The sequence below is a fragment of the Mugil cephalus genome, chromosome 12 (assembly GCF_022458985.1).
Source record: "Mugil cephalus isolate CIBA_MC_2020 chromosome 12, CIBA_Mcephalus_1.1, whole genome shotgun sequence".
Classification (NCBI taxonomy): domain Eukaryota; kingdom Metazoa; phylum Chordata; class Actinopteri; order Mugiliformes; family Mugilidae; genus Mugil; species Mugil cephalus.
In genome coordinates, this window is record NC_061781.1 from 7,352,927 (window position 1) to 7,365,552 (window position 12,626).

A 12,626-nucleotide genomic window follows, 5' to 3' on the forward strand; every position below is an offset into this window, starting at 1 on the left:
TTCAAACAGTGTGGCACGATTACGAGGGTTCTCGTTTTCTTCTGTAATTTCAGAATCGAGGCACATTTGCCATGCGAGTCACTCAGATGTGGCCTCCGTAACGAGGGACGTGTTCTAAATGGATCAGCTTCTGATTGAATTATTATTATTATTTATCCCCTCTGATGAGCAGACAGGGCTCCCTCCTCGACCATCACCTATAGCCCACAGGCACGTCGACGATGGAACGATTAGAGGAACATTAGACTATTGACCTTTTTTTTTTTTTCCTGAAAAGATATAAGTGGTCATTAGAAAGCGCTGACCCATGAAATGGTTATATAATAGTAGTAGTAGTAGTTTTAAATAGTTATATAATAATATATTAAGAGCAGGCAGCTGAAAGGACTAGATCTCTTGATCTTTACTCCTCTGTTCTTGCTTTGTGTGCAATATTCCTTGAGGTATACTTGAAGTATCATGCTATTTTTTTTTCTAGAAAGACGCATTTTATTTCTTTTTCTCTAACTCATAAGTGTTCTGGTGTTTGGCTGCCGTGCGCTTTCTTCCCCCCTTTGGTAGAGAATCTGCTGCTTGCCTTCTCATTGACATTCTTTTCTCATGAAGTACACTCTCTGCTCCTTCACTGAGCCTGTACAGGCTTGTGCTGCTGCATGGCTGTCTCTACTAAGACAGCTGGAAGCCAACGTGACATACAACATATTGACTCTTTTTTTTTTTTTTGGTAGAGCCTTTATCAAAGGGGGTCTTTGTCACATGGGTAACACGGTTTCTTATGGCATGTGTATGTTTCGAGCAGTGTGACATGCCGGTTTGGTTTCACACTTCAGACCACGACGTAACGATTCCCCCGTTTGCTCGTCACCTCTCGTTTGTCTCGCTCATCGTTTTCTCCTTTTGCTCTTTGCAGACCCTGGTAGGAGCGTGATGAGCGCGCGCTTCCGCTTGCCTGCTGGCAGATCCTACAATGTACGGGCGACGGAGCTGGAGCGAGACAGGCAGCACACACAGGTTGTGTGCAACGTACTGCTGCTGGACAACACTGTCCAGGCATTCAAAGTCAGCGTAAGTAAAGCCCCTGCGTTTAGGTGAATAGAGTTGAAATGGACAAAGGCAAAACTGTAGAGTCAAATTATTGCCTGTTTTAATGTTACCATTTAAAAATGAGTCCGGGTGGAACGCTGACATTGCATTGCTAAAAAAAAAACTGTGGGACAATGTTTCTCTGTATTTACTTTTTGAAGGCTCACTAAACCCAGTGATGTACTTTAGACCGGCTGATGGAAGTCAGTACAGTTTACCTTTTAATCCAAACACAAAAGTATTGGGATATTCATTTAGTCATGAAGTAGCAAGCAAATGAATGCGGTTTTATCCCTAAGGCTCAGAATGTACCCCTGACACTATATATATATATATATATATACACACACACACATATATGTATATAAACTAAATCCCCACAAAAAAGGAAAAGAAGAGATTACAGTAGCAACACTGCACTTCTTCCCACTTCTCCCGATAGTCAGTGTGTTTACATGCACAACTTTATCAAGCTATGCTCAAACTTTTACTTTCTGAATGTGGTACTTGTCGCAGTTTAAATGCAGCGGAGAAAATCGAATAACTGGCGGGAATATGTCCTCCTCCTCCTCCACACTAGGGGGCAGGTTAATAGGACCCCCTTTCCAGTTGACCTATTACGCCATATAATAAACAGCTGAAGTCGTCCATGCGGCAGACCGGCATTTCAAACAACAGCTAGATTGATAATAGTACAGCTGGTTTAATCTTGTATGTAATGAGTGCGCTACCTATGGTGCACATAAGATATGCGCTATCCCTCATCTTCTGCGACCGTCTTTCTTGGATGTTTTTGCTCTGGGGTCATGCGCTGTCCCAGGAGTTGTGGAGCATGCGCACATGCGTTGTCTAGTTAAACTCCAGTTAAGGTGTATACATGCCGGTGAAAATCGATTTCCAGTCACATTATGTGGGTGTCATAGCTGAATATAATGATATTAGTCAGAGTAACGTGTTTACATGCACTTAAGTTGTCCAGTTAGAGTCAGATTAAGGCATATATATATATTTTTTGCATGTGCAGGTAAACATACTGAGTGTGAATTTCCCCTCATTCCCACCTCTGGTTAATTTAAGTGTCGGTGAGGGAAAAGCCCCTGTGCGTCTCTGCATGCAGTCAGACATTTAAAACACAGCCCACAGTTTTCTCTTCGTTTGGTTTGTGGTATATTCCAATAGTCCTTTAAGGTTAAAATTCCTTTCCCCCACCTTTCTAGCCTCAAGTTTCAATTTCGGCGGTTGATCATTCGATCTGTAGCGTTTATCTTTCCTTACAAGGGTTCAGTAACTCACAGGCGCGCCCTGAGGGGACAGAAAGCGACGCCTGTGCGCGCAGCATGTGCTTCAAACTGGGTGACGGGGTTTGGCTTGTGAGTGATGTTCAAATCCTCCGTCTCTCGCTCTCTCTCTCAGTGGCCTTTTGTCTCTCTCTGTCACAAACGTGTTTGATCAGAGTTATGACAGAATGAGGCAGGAAATTCCCTTTGTGAGTCAGAAAACACAATTTCTCTAATAATACCGTTTTCCGACGCATCTCTTCCTGTGGGTGTTCAGGTCTGTGTGAGTGATTACTTTCGCACGTACCCACAGAAATGCAGAAACGTTAATGTGCACATTACAACCGCGTCTCTCAGCCCTGCGTGGTAGTAAAGCCATTATTCCTCTGAATAAAAGAGAGAGAGACGGATGACGACACGCGTTTAATGCGTTTTCTTGCACGCTAGATGGCTAGATAGATACGCTCGGCCTGTCCCAAATGGTGACAGGAATTCTTCTTTGACAGGCCTCACAAAGAACAATCGCACAATTCTCATCAGAAGACGAGAAACTCTAAACGCACATGACTGGCGCATGGGGGTGGGGGCACGTTCTAGGTTGGTGATTGCGGATGGAATGAAGGATTTTTTTTTTTTTCTGGGCCAGTGGTACTTTGGACCTTCTTCCTGGAAGGAGTGGTGGAGGGGATGAAGTTTCTAGCTCGTAACCTGTAGATCTTTCACTTCCTGCCACAAAGTGTTGCTGTGCTACCTCTGTGGTGCACACTACAAAACAAATACTAAATGGTGAAAAAAAATGCTTTGTAATGCAAGAGTCCTACATCCTATCTTCATGAAGGTTATGGTATTAAGCATTTGTTTCAAAAAAAAAAAAAAACGAGGGAGCTTCATTTTGTTGCAGTTTGATTTGTATTGTCTTGTTCCAGCACATGTTTCTATTATTTGGACAGCCACATGTTCGTCTGTGCGCTGGGCTGAATAGCAGAAACACGTCAGTGTTTAATTTAATCCATTTTAGCAGCAACACAAACTGCATCCTCTTAAACGATCGCACAGTTTAGCTCCCACTTTTCTGGCCTCGTTTCAACGTAAACCGAACATTAGAGCGGCCGTGAAGGAGGATTTATTGGGGGACTGATATATTGGAATGCAAATGTTTGGTTTTTAGTGTTTTGAGACTACTTCAAATGCACTGATTTCTCGCGAACGCCCCTCGGTTTGCACGATACGCTGCCTTCGCGGCGTAAAAAAAAAAACTGCGTGGATTTCTGTCTCACACGACGCCTTCTGCACGACGCCGACCGTTCCTCGCCCTCTCTCTGCTTTCTGCTCCGGCTCCCCTCTCCATGCGTCGTGCTGAATGAATGACTCGGCCTCTGTCGGTCTCTCTGTCAGTGTCATTGATCAGACCCCTGCAGCAGCAGTAACTTCCTGGAAAGACGGGCCATCCCGGGAGCAACAATGCGTCTATTGATCCTCTCTCTGGCCCGACTGGCCGCGGCTCTAGCGGAGAGTGAAAATCCAGAAGCGGTCGCTTATTGTCATGGGAACCGTGGCCCTTGTGGTGTGTGTCTGGTATTGATGATCTTCTAAATGGGAAGCCTTTGGCTGAAATGATACCACCATGAAGACGAGTCCGTTGCAGCGCAGGAGCCTGATGGATGACGAGAAATGTAAAAATAATGCCTGCCCACTGCCGACCCACCTCTTCACCAATGCAAAAGCAAGGTCAGAACCACAATTTATTCAGGTTAACAGCAGAGGTAACCATAGTAACCACTATGCACCACGCAGACATCCAGCTATTTGGTTATAAAGCAGCTCTTAATAAAGAGCAAGTAGGGAAAGAAAGAGCAAAAGGATAAATAATTCTACGGCCACTCTTGAATGAGACTTTTCCGTGTGGAAAGCAGCGTAGCAGCATAGCTTACGCCTAATAACGTAAAAACGTAAGTGCTACTTTGGTAATGAAGACCAAATAAACAAGATCACCATGATAGCACGCTGCTGCAAAGTGGCCACCACAGCTCTTCGCAGTACGCATCAGCAGCTTGGTAATAATCAAGTTTAAGAAAGTTGCCTAGAAAAGGAATCTGTGTCCGTTATTTCTCGCAGTTTGACGAACACTTTTCACACGAGCGCCGTCGGAGTAATTCCGCGCAGTAAATGCATTTGCAGCAGCAGCAACAGACGGCAGACGAACTTGCAGTGAAAGGCTTTTGCTGAGCTCGCGCTACGTTACACAAAGCGGCAGCACAAAAAGCATCTAAATGCAACCTGCTATGACAACTGCTCCCCGTGTTTAAATGGATGTTTTCAGGTTTTCAGTGACATTGTCCAGCAACAGATCAGACAGTTTGAGTGGATCCATCTTTCAGATTCGAGAATATCAAATGGTTTTCATGTGATCAGCTGGGGTCGACCGTGTTCACCATGAAATCACAGTCGCGTGCAAACGACGGTGATTCACACGCTCCTGTTGTCTCCATCTAAATGGCTGGAGAAGGCGAAATATTAACCACATATGGTCCGTTTCGACAATTGGGATGTGTGAGGTTGTCGTATAGTATGTGTGGGCGAAGTACACCACGCAGCACGTGTGATTCTTTATTACTCTCTGTAGATGTAAACGTACCTGTTTCCATAGATACATGGTGACACTTTTTAGCTGTTTTTTTTTTTTTTTTTCTGTTTCTGGTGTAGGGCCGCAGGTGAGTGTCTGTGGTTCTCGGCACTTGCCACTTTCTTGTCACTGTCTTTTTTTTTTTTTAGCCGATTGAGCATGTTGGTAAGAGAGGTCTCTCCTCATCGGCTGATCAGCTTAGAGCAGCGGCGCGCGACCAAAAGAACGGAAGCGACAATTTGAATGTCTATCTCGGCCGAACATTCAAATGCACACATCTTTTCCGAGCCACGATTGTCTAACGAGTGCGCACTGTAGACCAATTAATCAATATAGCAAAGGAGGGGCCAGCTCTGCACAATGGTTTGCAGGTCTTTCTAGTTTTCCAGCCTCCCAGCTACTAGTGGCTCGTCCATGCGGTCTGTGCCAGCTGGCTGTCAGCTGTAGCTTTTTTTTTTTTTTTTGCGATGCGTTCAAGTGTAACCATTTTGTCTAATTTGACGTCACCGTTGACAGTTCATTAGTTGTGGCGTGTCGGTTTGGTGTGTCCGTGCCTTAAGCTAGCTTTTGTGAAACCGAACTCGTGAAAACAGCCCATTTGAAGGCCGCCCATTATTTTGTAGTGAAAGTATAAATCTGATGACTACGATTCATTCAGAACTCCTCCACCGATCTTCTAGCGAGTTTTCTTTTTCAAATGATTTTCCTCAAACTTGATGCTTTTTCTTCTCTTGTGTACATTTTGAGTAATTACATTTCCTAAATGGGCTGATGGTGAATGTGAGTGTTACTCATCATCAGTAGCTTGGCAGCGAACGTTGCTGGCGAACAACCATCCTCATCCTCATCCTCGAAGTCTTTTCTACACCTGAAAAACACACTGCAGTGTTTGTGTGTATGTTTTTTTTTTCCTTTTATTATTGTTTTACAGAGAGGTACAGAGAAGCAGAGGCAGATGTAGCCGTAACTCCTCCTCCGTGTACCTCTTTTCCTGTCCGGACAAGCTGCCTTACGCATTCCTGAATTTCCCTCATTCTTCAACACCAACACTTATCACTTATCACATTCAGCTGTGTTGTTTATTCATTTATTTGTTCGGTTGTCTCTAACGCGGTAGAAGAGAAATAACACGATGGCGTTTTTTTTGTTGCCCCGCAATCAGACAGTAGGATTTCCCCCCCGAGTGTCGCTTTCCGTTCGAGGTCAGCCCAGTTTATCTGATGTTTGATGGTCTTTTCCCCCCTGACACTGACGACCACCCCTCAGGGGGAGAAAAACTTATCGCAGCATCTTTCTCACTCCCTTTTTTTTTTTTTTTTTTTTTTTTGTCTCTTCCAGTCTCTTGTGCCCTGATTGCTCTCTATCCCCACGTCTCCTTCCTCTGTCCTCACTCTCACGCACACAGACACTATTTCAGTCCGTGGTGGTAGTGGATTGCACAAAGAGCGCTTGTCTGGCCCGGTCGCGTCGTCAATCACTCTTTTTCTCTTCCCCGCGCTCGCCCTCTCTCTCTCCCTCCCAGCGTCTCTGTGACTCTCTGTCTTCTTACGTTTTCTTTCTCTTTCTTCTCCGCTGGTCCCTCTCTCAGCGTTGTGTTACTCTTTCTCTTTGCTCTCTGGGACTCTTTCTCTCACGGAGCGCTACCACGCGAGCTATCCACAATATGGGTTTGTTGTTGCCGGAGCTGCTGTGTAAAAGTACAGAGAAGGAATTTGTGAAAGCGTGTGTGTCCGTGTGCACATGCTTCCCTGTGTGTGTGTGTGTGTGTGTGTGTGTTCCTGGCTCAGTTTTAACAATGTACGGCTGTTTGCTCTCACAGTGGCAGCAATGGCACATTTGGTCTGCTTTTAAAATGCTAGGAGAGGCTAGCACCAACGCATATACAGACTGGCAATGGGTTTCCTGGGAGCACAGTGTGTTTAAAAAAAAAAAAAAAAAAAGAGTGCACAGAGGGCTCCTACATCAAGATGAAAAGCTGCTTCACACAAAGGGGAAGCAGTGGCCATACATCTGAAGTTTCTCAAAGGGCCTGGAATAGACGTGCCTGTTAATAGTCTTACATGAGAGAACATCACATTAGATTTTTGCATGTTTTGCCACTTCCTCATATTTGTCGTTCAGCTGCAGCCACTTCGGTCGGCAGTTGTGAGACTATTTCTGAACTCGCAACCCGCTTGCCCGCAAAGCAGCAGTTTGTTTTTGAAAAAAAAAAAAACAACAATTCTATGCGTCACTTGGTTTTACATGATCTGAATGTTCAATGTGACGGTCGAGTGGCGGGGATCTCATGACTGTCTGGAGTTTTTTTTTTTTTCTTCTGAAGATCCCTTTTTCTCCACCTTCACTGCAGGGGAAGTGTCGCTTTTTAGCCAGTTCTGTCAACATGAAATGTTGTCAATTTCCTCTGAATTTCTTGGAAAGAAAAAAAAATAACCCCTGGTCTCATATTCATAGATACAAGCTCATTGTTTTCTCACGTCTGTCCGAGTCAGGTCTAAATCGATCACTTTGACAACCGTGTACGCCGATTCCATTTCTCCTCTTTGATCTGACGTCGTGCTAATGATGATCTCCTCGGATCCAGGCAGCTTTAGCTTTGGGAGCCAGTTGTTTTCCCTCCAGTTTCGCAGCCTCGGGGCACGACGGGAGACGCCTGGGTTCAACTCAACAACATGACGTCCTTTTTATTATTGTTGAGTTGCTTTCAGTCTTATCAGATTCTGTAATTTGATTCTGTCAACAGAATACATATTGTGCGATTAGATTACAAATCGTGGATTGAACGCAGTGCATCAGTTCCAGTCTGCATAGTCACGTTGGGCTGATTAGGAGCACGCAACAACACAAAGAAACAGATCTGCTGTGCGAGCTATTGTCTGGCTGTGTTCTTTCCCAGTCAGTCGGGCGATCTGTGTCGATCAGAATTCTATAAATAGCGTTAACTTAATAAGCTATCCTAGTTAAAGCAAAACATGTTGGTCTGATAACATTCATTTGGATCCAAATCTGATTGGTCTGGGACTTCGCTGCAGCTCTTTCGCTTACTTCGATCAATGGGAAAACCTGATGGGACTCTCTTCATCTGGCACCGCATTTCATACGCACGTCTGATGGGATGAATTGATGACGTTTTCCATCCGAGCAGTCAAAAACGTTAAGTATCAGGTTGCCTTTAGAGCTAGCTGCCTTAATTCAACAATGTGCCGAGAACATTTCTTAGAGACTTTGGTCCATATTGACATGACAGCGTCACACAGTTGCGGCAGATTGGTCGACTGTACGTCCGTGATGTGAATCTCCCGTTCCACCACATCCCAAAGGTGCTCTGTTAGATTGGGATCTGGTGACTGTGGAGGCTTTCTGGGTCCTGTTAAAAAAAAATAAGTTATTTGAGATTATGTCGGTTTTGTGACGTGGGGACGTGTCCTGCTAGAAGTATCCCCCGGAAGATGTTTATACTGAGGCCTCAAAAAGGATGGACATGGCCAGAAACAATGCTCAGGTACTAAGAGAATATCCACTATACCATTACACCACCACCACCAGCCTGAACCGTTCATACAAGACTGGATGGATCTATGCTTTCATGTTGTTTACACCAGAGTCTGACCCAAATGTCACAGCACAATTCAAGACTCATCAGACCAGGCGACGTTTTTCTAATCTTCTAATCAACTGCAGCCTCAGTTTCCTCTTAGCCGATAGGAGTGGCGCCTCGCTGTGGTCTTCTGCTGCTGTAACCCATCTTCTTCCACATTCATTGTGTTATGTGTTGAAAGATGCTCTTCCGCACACCTCAGCGATAACAAGTGCTTATTTGAATTACTGTCGCCTTTTGCTTTGACTCGCCTTGACCACGTCTGCACTCGTAAATGCCCTGAGCTGCTGCCGCCGTCTGATTGGCTGATGAGATATTTTCAGTAATGAGCCGATCTGGCGAGCGTAAATACCGTCACAGTCTCCACCGCACACTTTATATCGTGAGCGAGGACACACGCTGCAAACTGCAAACCGTCTGGCTGTGGGAGCTGTGCCACTACAAGCGCGGCAGCTCCAGTTTTAATTCATTTTTCATCACTCGCCCGAGACGTGAAGAGAGCAGAGACGGGGAGAAGAGGCGCAGCGGCAATCCGAGTTGACTCACACTTAACGAGGCTTTGACAGCGGCAGACTGCACGCACACGCTTTCCCAGTTATCCTAGAGGGCAACCATGTCAACATGTCAACTGTCACCCAGGGCACACGCTCTGCTCTGAAAGTGTGTCACCAGGGCAAAGGGGAGGGACGGACTGGAGCACTAACCGTGCGCGTTTGTGCGTTGTGAGTGCGTGTCTTTTCTCCCATGGGAGCGCTGATGGAGTCAGATACTCTCACTCTCCCTCCCAGATCAGGTGTGAATTTGTGCTCCACTTGTGGTCCCACAGTTTATCCTCTCGCCCTTCCCACTCGCTCAGGAAACAATATGATATTAATGACGTGTTCAATAAATAATTCCCCCACACTTTACCAGCCTCTCGTCCGCGCGCGTAGCCCCTCTTTCTACCCGGTGACAACGACGGGGCAACGCTTTTTTCCTTTTAACCTTTTAGTTTCGCTCTTCATTTTGGGTTTCGCTCGCCGGTTTTACGGTCAGTGATAAAACAACAACGTGGCTGGTTAGAAAGTGAAAAAAGTGACCACACCTAACATCTTTCACTTCAGCATACACCCAGTTTTACCTCTGTGTCAGTTCCTGTAAGGTAAAAGTTGTTAACCGGATGGAACCGGGCTCAGTGGTTTGAAGCTCGTGCTTTTCGTTGGAGTTCGACTTTTAAATGTTGGCTTTGAGTCACACTCATTAACTAGGTGGCACTGGGCGGCGGGTGACACCGTTTCACACCATAGGGAAGATCCGCAAAGGTGTTTACATATGCTAATTACGCGGTGAAACGCAGGTACCATGGAATTTGTATGAGATATGTGGATTTCCTTATATTGAGGGCAAAAGCCTCAGCGCGTTTTTTGCAGTATTTACCAACTGATAAGGGGATCAGAAGAAAACATAGCTTTGTATACTTGAATCCTTTTGAATGCACTATTTTTTAACTCTATTTTGTGTTTGTGGAAACTGCGACTGAAGAAACTGATTGTTTTCCATAGTGCAGAGTTGGTGAAGATTCCCAGCTAAAGCTACATCATTTGAGTTTTTCATATCATATATTTTGCATATGTTGTTTGTCATGTCAGGCTTATGATTAATGCTTAAATAAGTGACTGAATAATTTTAATAGAACAGTATAGTGAATGAGTGGGTGCTCAGATAATGCTGCATATTTTGTTTTCGTGTTTGTGCTCGAAAGTCTTGGTTTTACTTCAAATGCAGCTAACTGAATGTAAAAGGGAATACTTCCCTCTCTACCATGGTTTTGGTGTATCATTACGTTAGTTTTTTGTCTATTCTATTATCTCAGGTTCACACTGCACAATCTTCTCATTGCGTAAATTTGAGAAGTTGAATTTTTTTTTTCTTAGATTTGTCATTAAGGAGCGACGTTGAGCCCTGAACCCAGACCAGGTGAAAACCTAGAGCATCTTGAGGCAATTGACCCTATATAAATAAAGTTTTATTGAATAAAAGCCGTCTCTGGTGCTTAATCCAACTAAATGATCAACCATAACAAAAAATTACTGATTATAAACTAGCTTAATGAGAGGAAATTGGCTGCTGTTATCCAATTAGTCTTCATCTGTAACTAAGTGAATAAGAAGCACTTCCTGTCTAAAAGATTTCTGAAAGCTCTACTTCATCACACATTCACTTGAACTGAGTGATTAACTTGAATTCTCAGCCTCATTCTGTTTAAGTGTTCCTCTTTTGGCGCCTCTGTCTTACGTGAGCTTAACCGCAGGCAGGACGTGCTTTCAGTAAAATATTGACAGTTCCTTTTATTCCTTTACCGCAGAGTTATGTTTCTTAAAGCCATTGTTTCCCATCAGGCAAAGTGAAGCCAAACTTCATTCCTCAGCTTTAGTTTTTTTTTGGTTCGGCTCGTTCAGTCGCCCTTGTTGCGCGTCATTGTGTTATTGATCACGCATAACGGCAGCTCTTAATTGCAAGACATCGCAAACCATTACAGCCCGAGAATGAAATGCGCTGGAGTGGCTGCGTGGCTTTTTTAGCCCCGCGTAACCGTGCTCCGTTGCTCTCATGACGCAAAACAAACAAATGCACGATGGCCCGCAGGCATCCGCCGGCTTAATTCCTCGCACACACTCTCTCTTCCCCCGCGTGCTCGGGGTGATATCAAACAAGGACGAGCCACGTGTGAATTTTTTAAATTGGCGAAATGTTTTTGCGCCGTAGTGTGGGCGTTAAATTATTCACGACGTCTCTGGGCGGGAAATGAGGGGACGTTTCGGCCTTTCCCCGCGCTTCTGTCCCCGCTCCCTCTGCGACCTTTCGCCGAGGAGTTGAGGAGCAACAAAGGGGCAGGGGTGACACTCAGGAGAGGGGGGGGGGGACTATGCTGTGTGGCGAGCGGCTGAATCCATCCTTTGTTTTCTCTTCTCCTCTGCAGAAGTCGGATCACGGCCAGGTGCTGCTGGATGCTGTCTTTAAGCACCTGGAGCTGACCGAGAGGGACTACTTTGGCCTGCACTTGGCTGATGACTCCTCAGACGCACCAGTTAGTATGCTGTTTTCTGTCTACCACAGTGTGTGCGCGCAAAATTTGTAAAATCATATCTTAAAGTTACTGTCTCTAAATGTGTGTGTGTGTGAGCAGCTACATGTGTTCACCTGTAAGATTATATCACAGCTGCTCTATGTTTCTGACTCATAAAATGAACATGATTAAGACTACTGTATGTCATTGTGTCTGTATGGTTGTGTGTTTGTGTACAGTATTTGAATGTGTCTGACAGGTGTGTGTGTGTGTGTGAGAGAGAGAGAGAAAGAGCATTGGTGAATAATTTAGGTTGTGTAGTCATGCTTTATGGCGTCTCTAAGTGTCTCTCAATCAATATTTTACAGCGCTGGCTGGATCCCAGTAAGCCCATCAGGAAACAGTTAAAAAGTAGGTGAAATCCACAACACAGCACTCTCAGCTCACCCGCTGCGTTTTAGGCTAACGTCAGAAAGTCCCAGAGCCGAGCGGCTCCTCCCGAGCCTCGCGGTCGACGGTCCAGACTCCACCTCGAGCGAAAAGTCTCCCTAACCCTCGCCGAGCGTCATTTAAAATTCAAAGCGAGCCCTGAGCATCGGTTCAACTTCATTTCAACCCTGTTCTTATTTTTTTTGATAATGAGTATTAGAATTTGTAACGTGTACAGTGACGGAGTAGCCGGATCGGGGTCTGCTGTCCTCCTCCAGCCACGATCGAACTACGCTTCAACTCCATTGTTACACTGACTGATTTACTCTGTTGAGTCTATTGAGGAAAAATAAATATATTAATAAAAACACACAGGATTTCTTTTATGTCACTCAGTGCACAGATAGAGGCTGCTTTGTTGGCAGCCACTGATTTATATTTGGAAAAAGATTCATATATATATATATATACTGCCTGCTTGGCTTTAACAATTGGCTTCTTTCATTTCTTTACAAATTCATATTTTTGTGTTTAGTATATCAACACGTTCTGTTAGTTTGACTTCTTACC

The 12,626-nt window shown here is 44.8% G+C and overlaps 1 protein-coding gene across 1 annotated transcript in view; it reads left to right on the top strand.

The window, feature by feature from the left end:
* ptpn4a (protein tyrosine phosphatase non-receptor type 4a) overlaps positions 1–12,626 on the top strand; it is a 68,055-nt gene that overhangs the window by 24,869 nt on the left and 30,560 nt on the right. The window contains exons 2-4 of the mRNA XM_047600442.1: positions 911–1,065; positions 11,541–11,648; positions 11,996–12,038. Coding sequence (XP_047456398.1) covers positions 928–1,065; positions 11,541–11,648; positions 11,996–12,038 — 289 coding nt within the window. The 5' untranslated portion in view covers positions 911–927. The remainder of the gene's footprint in view (positions 1–910; positions 1,066–11,540; positions 11,649–11,995; positions 12,039–12,626) is intronic.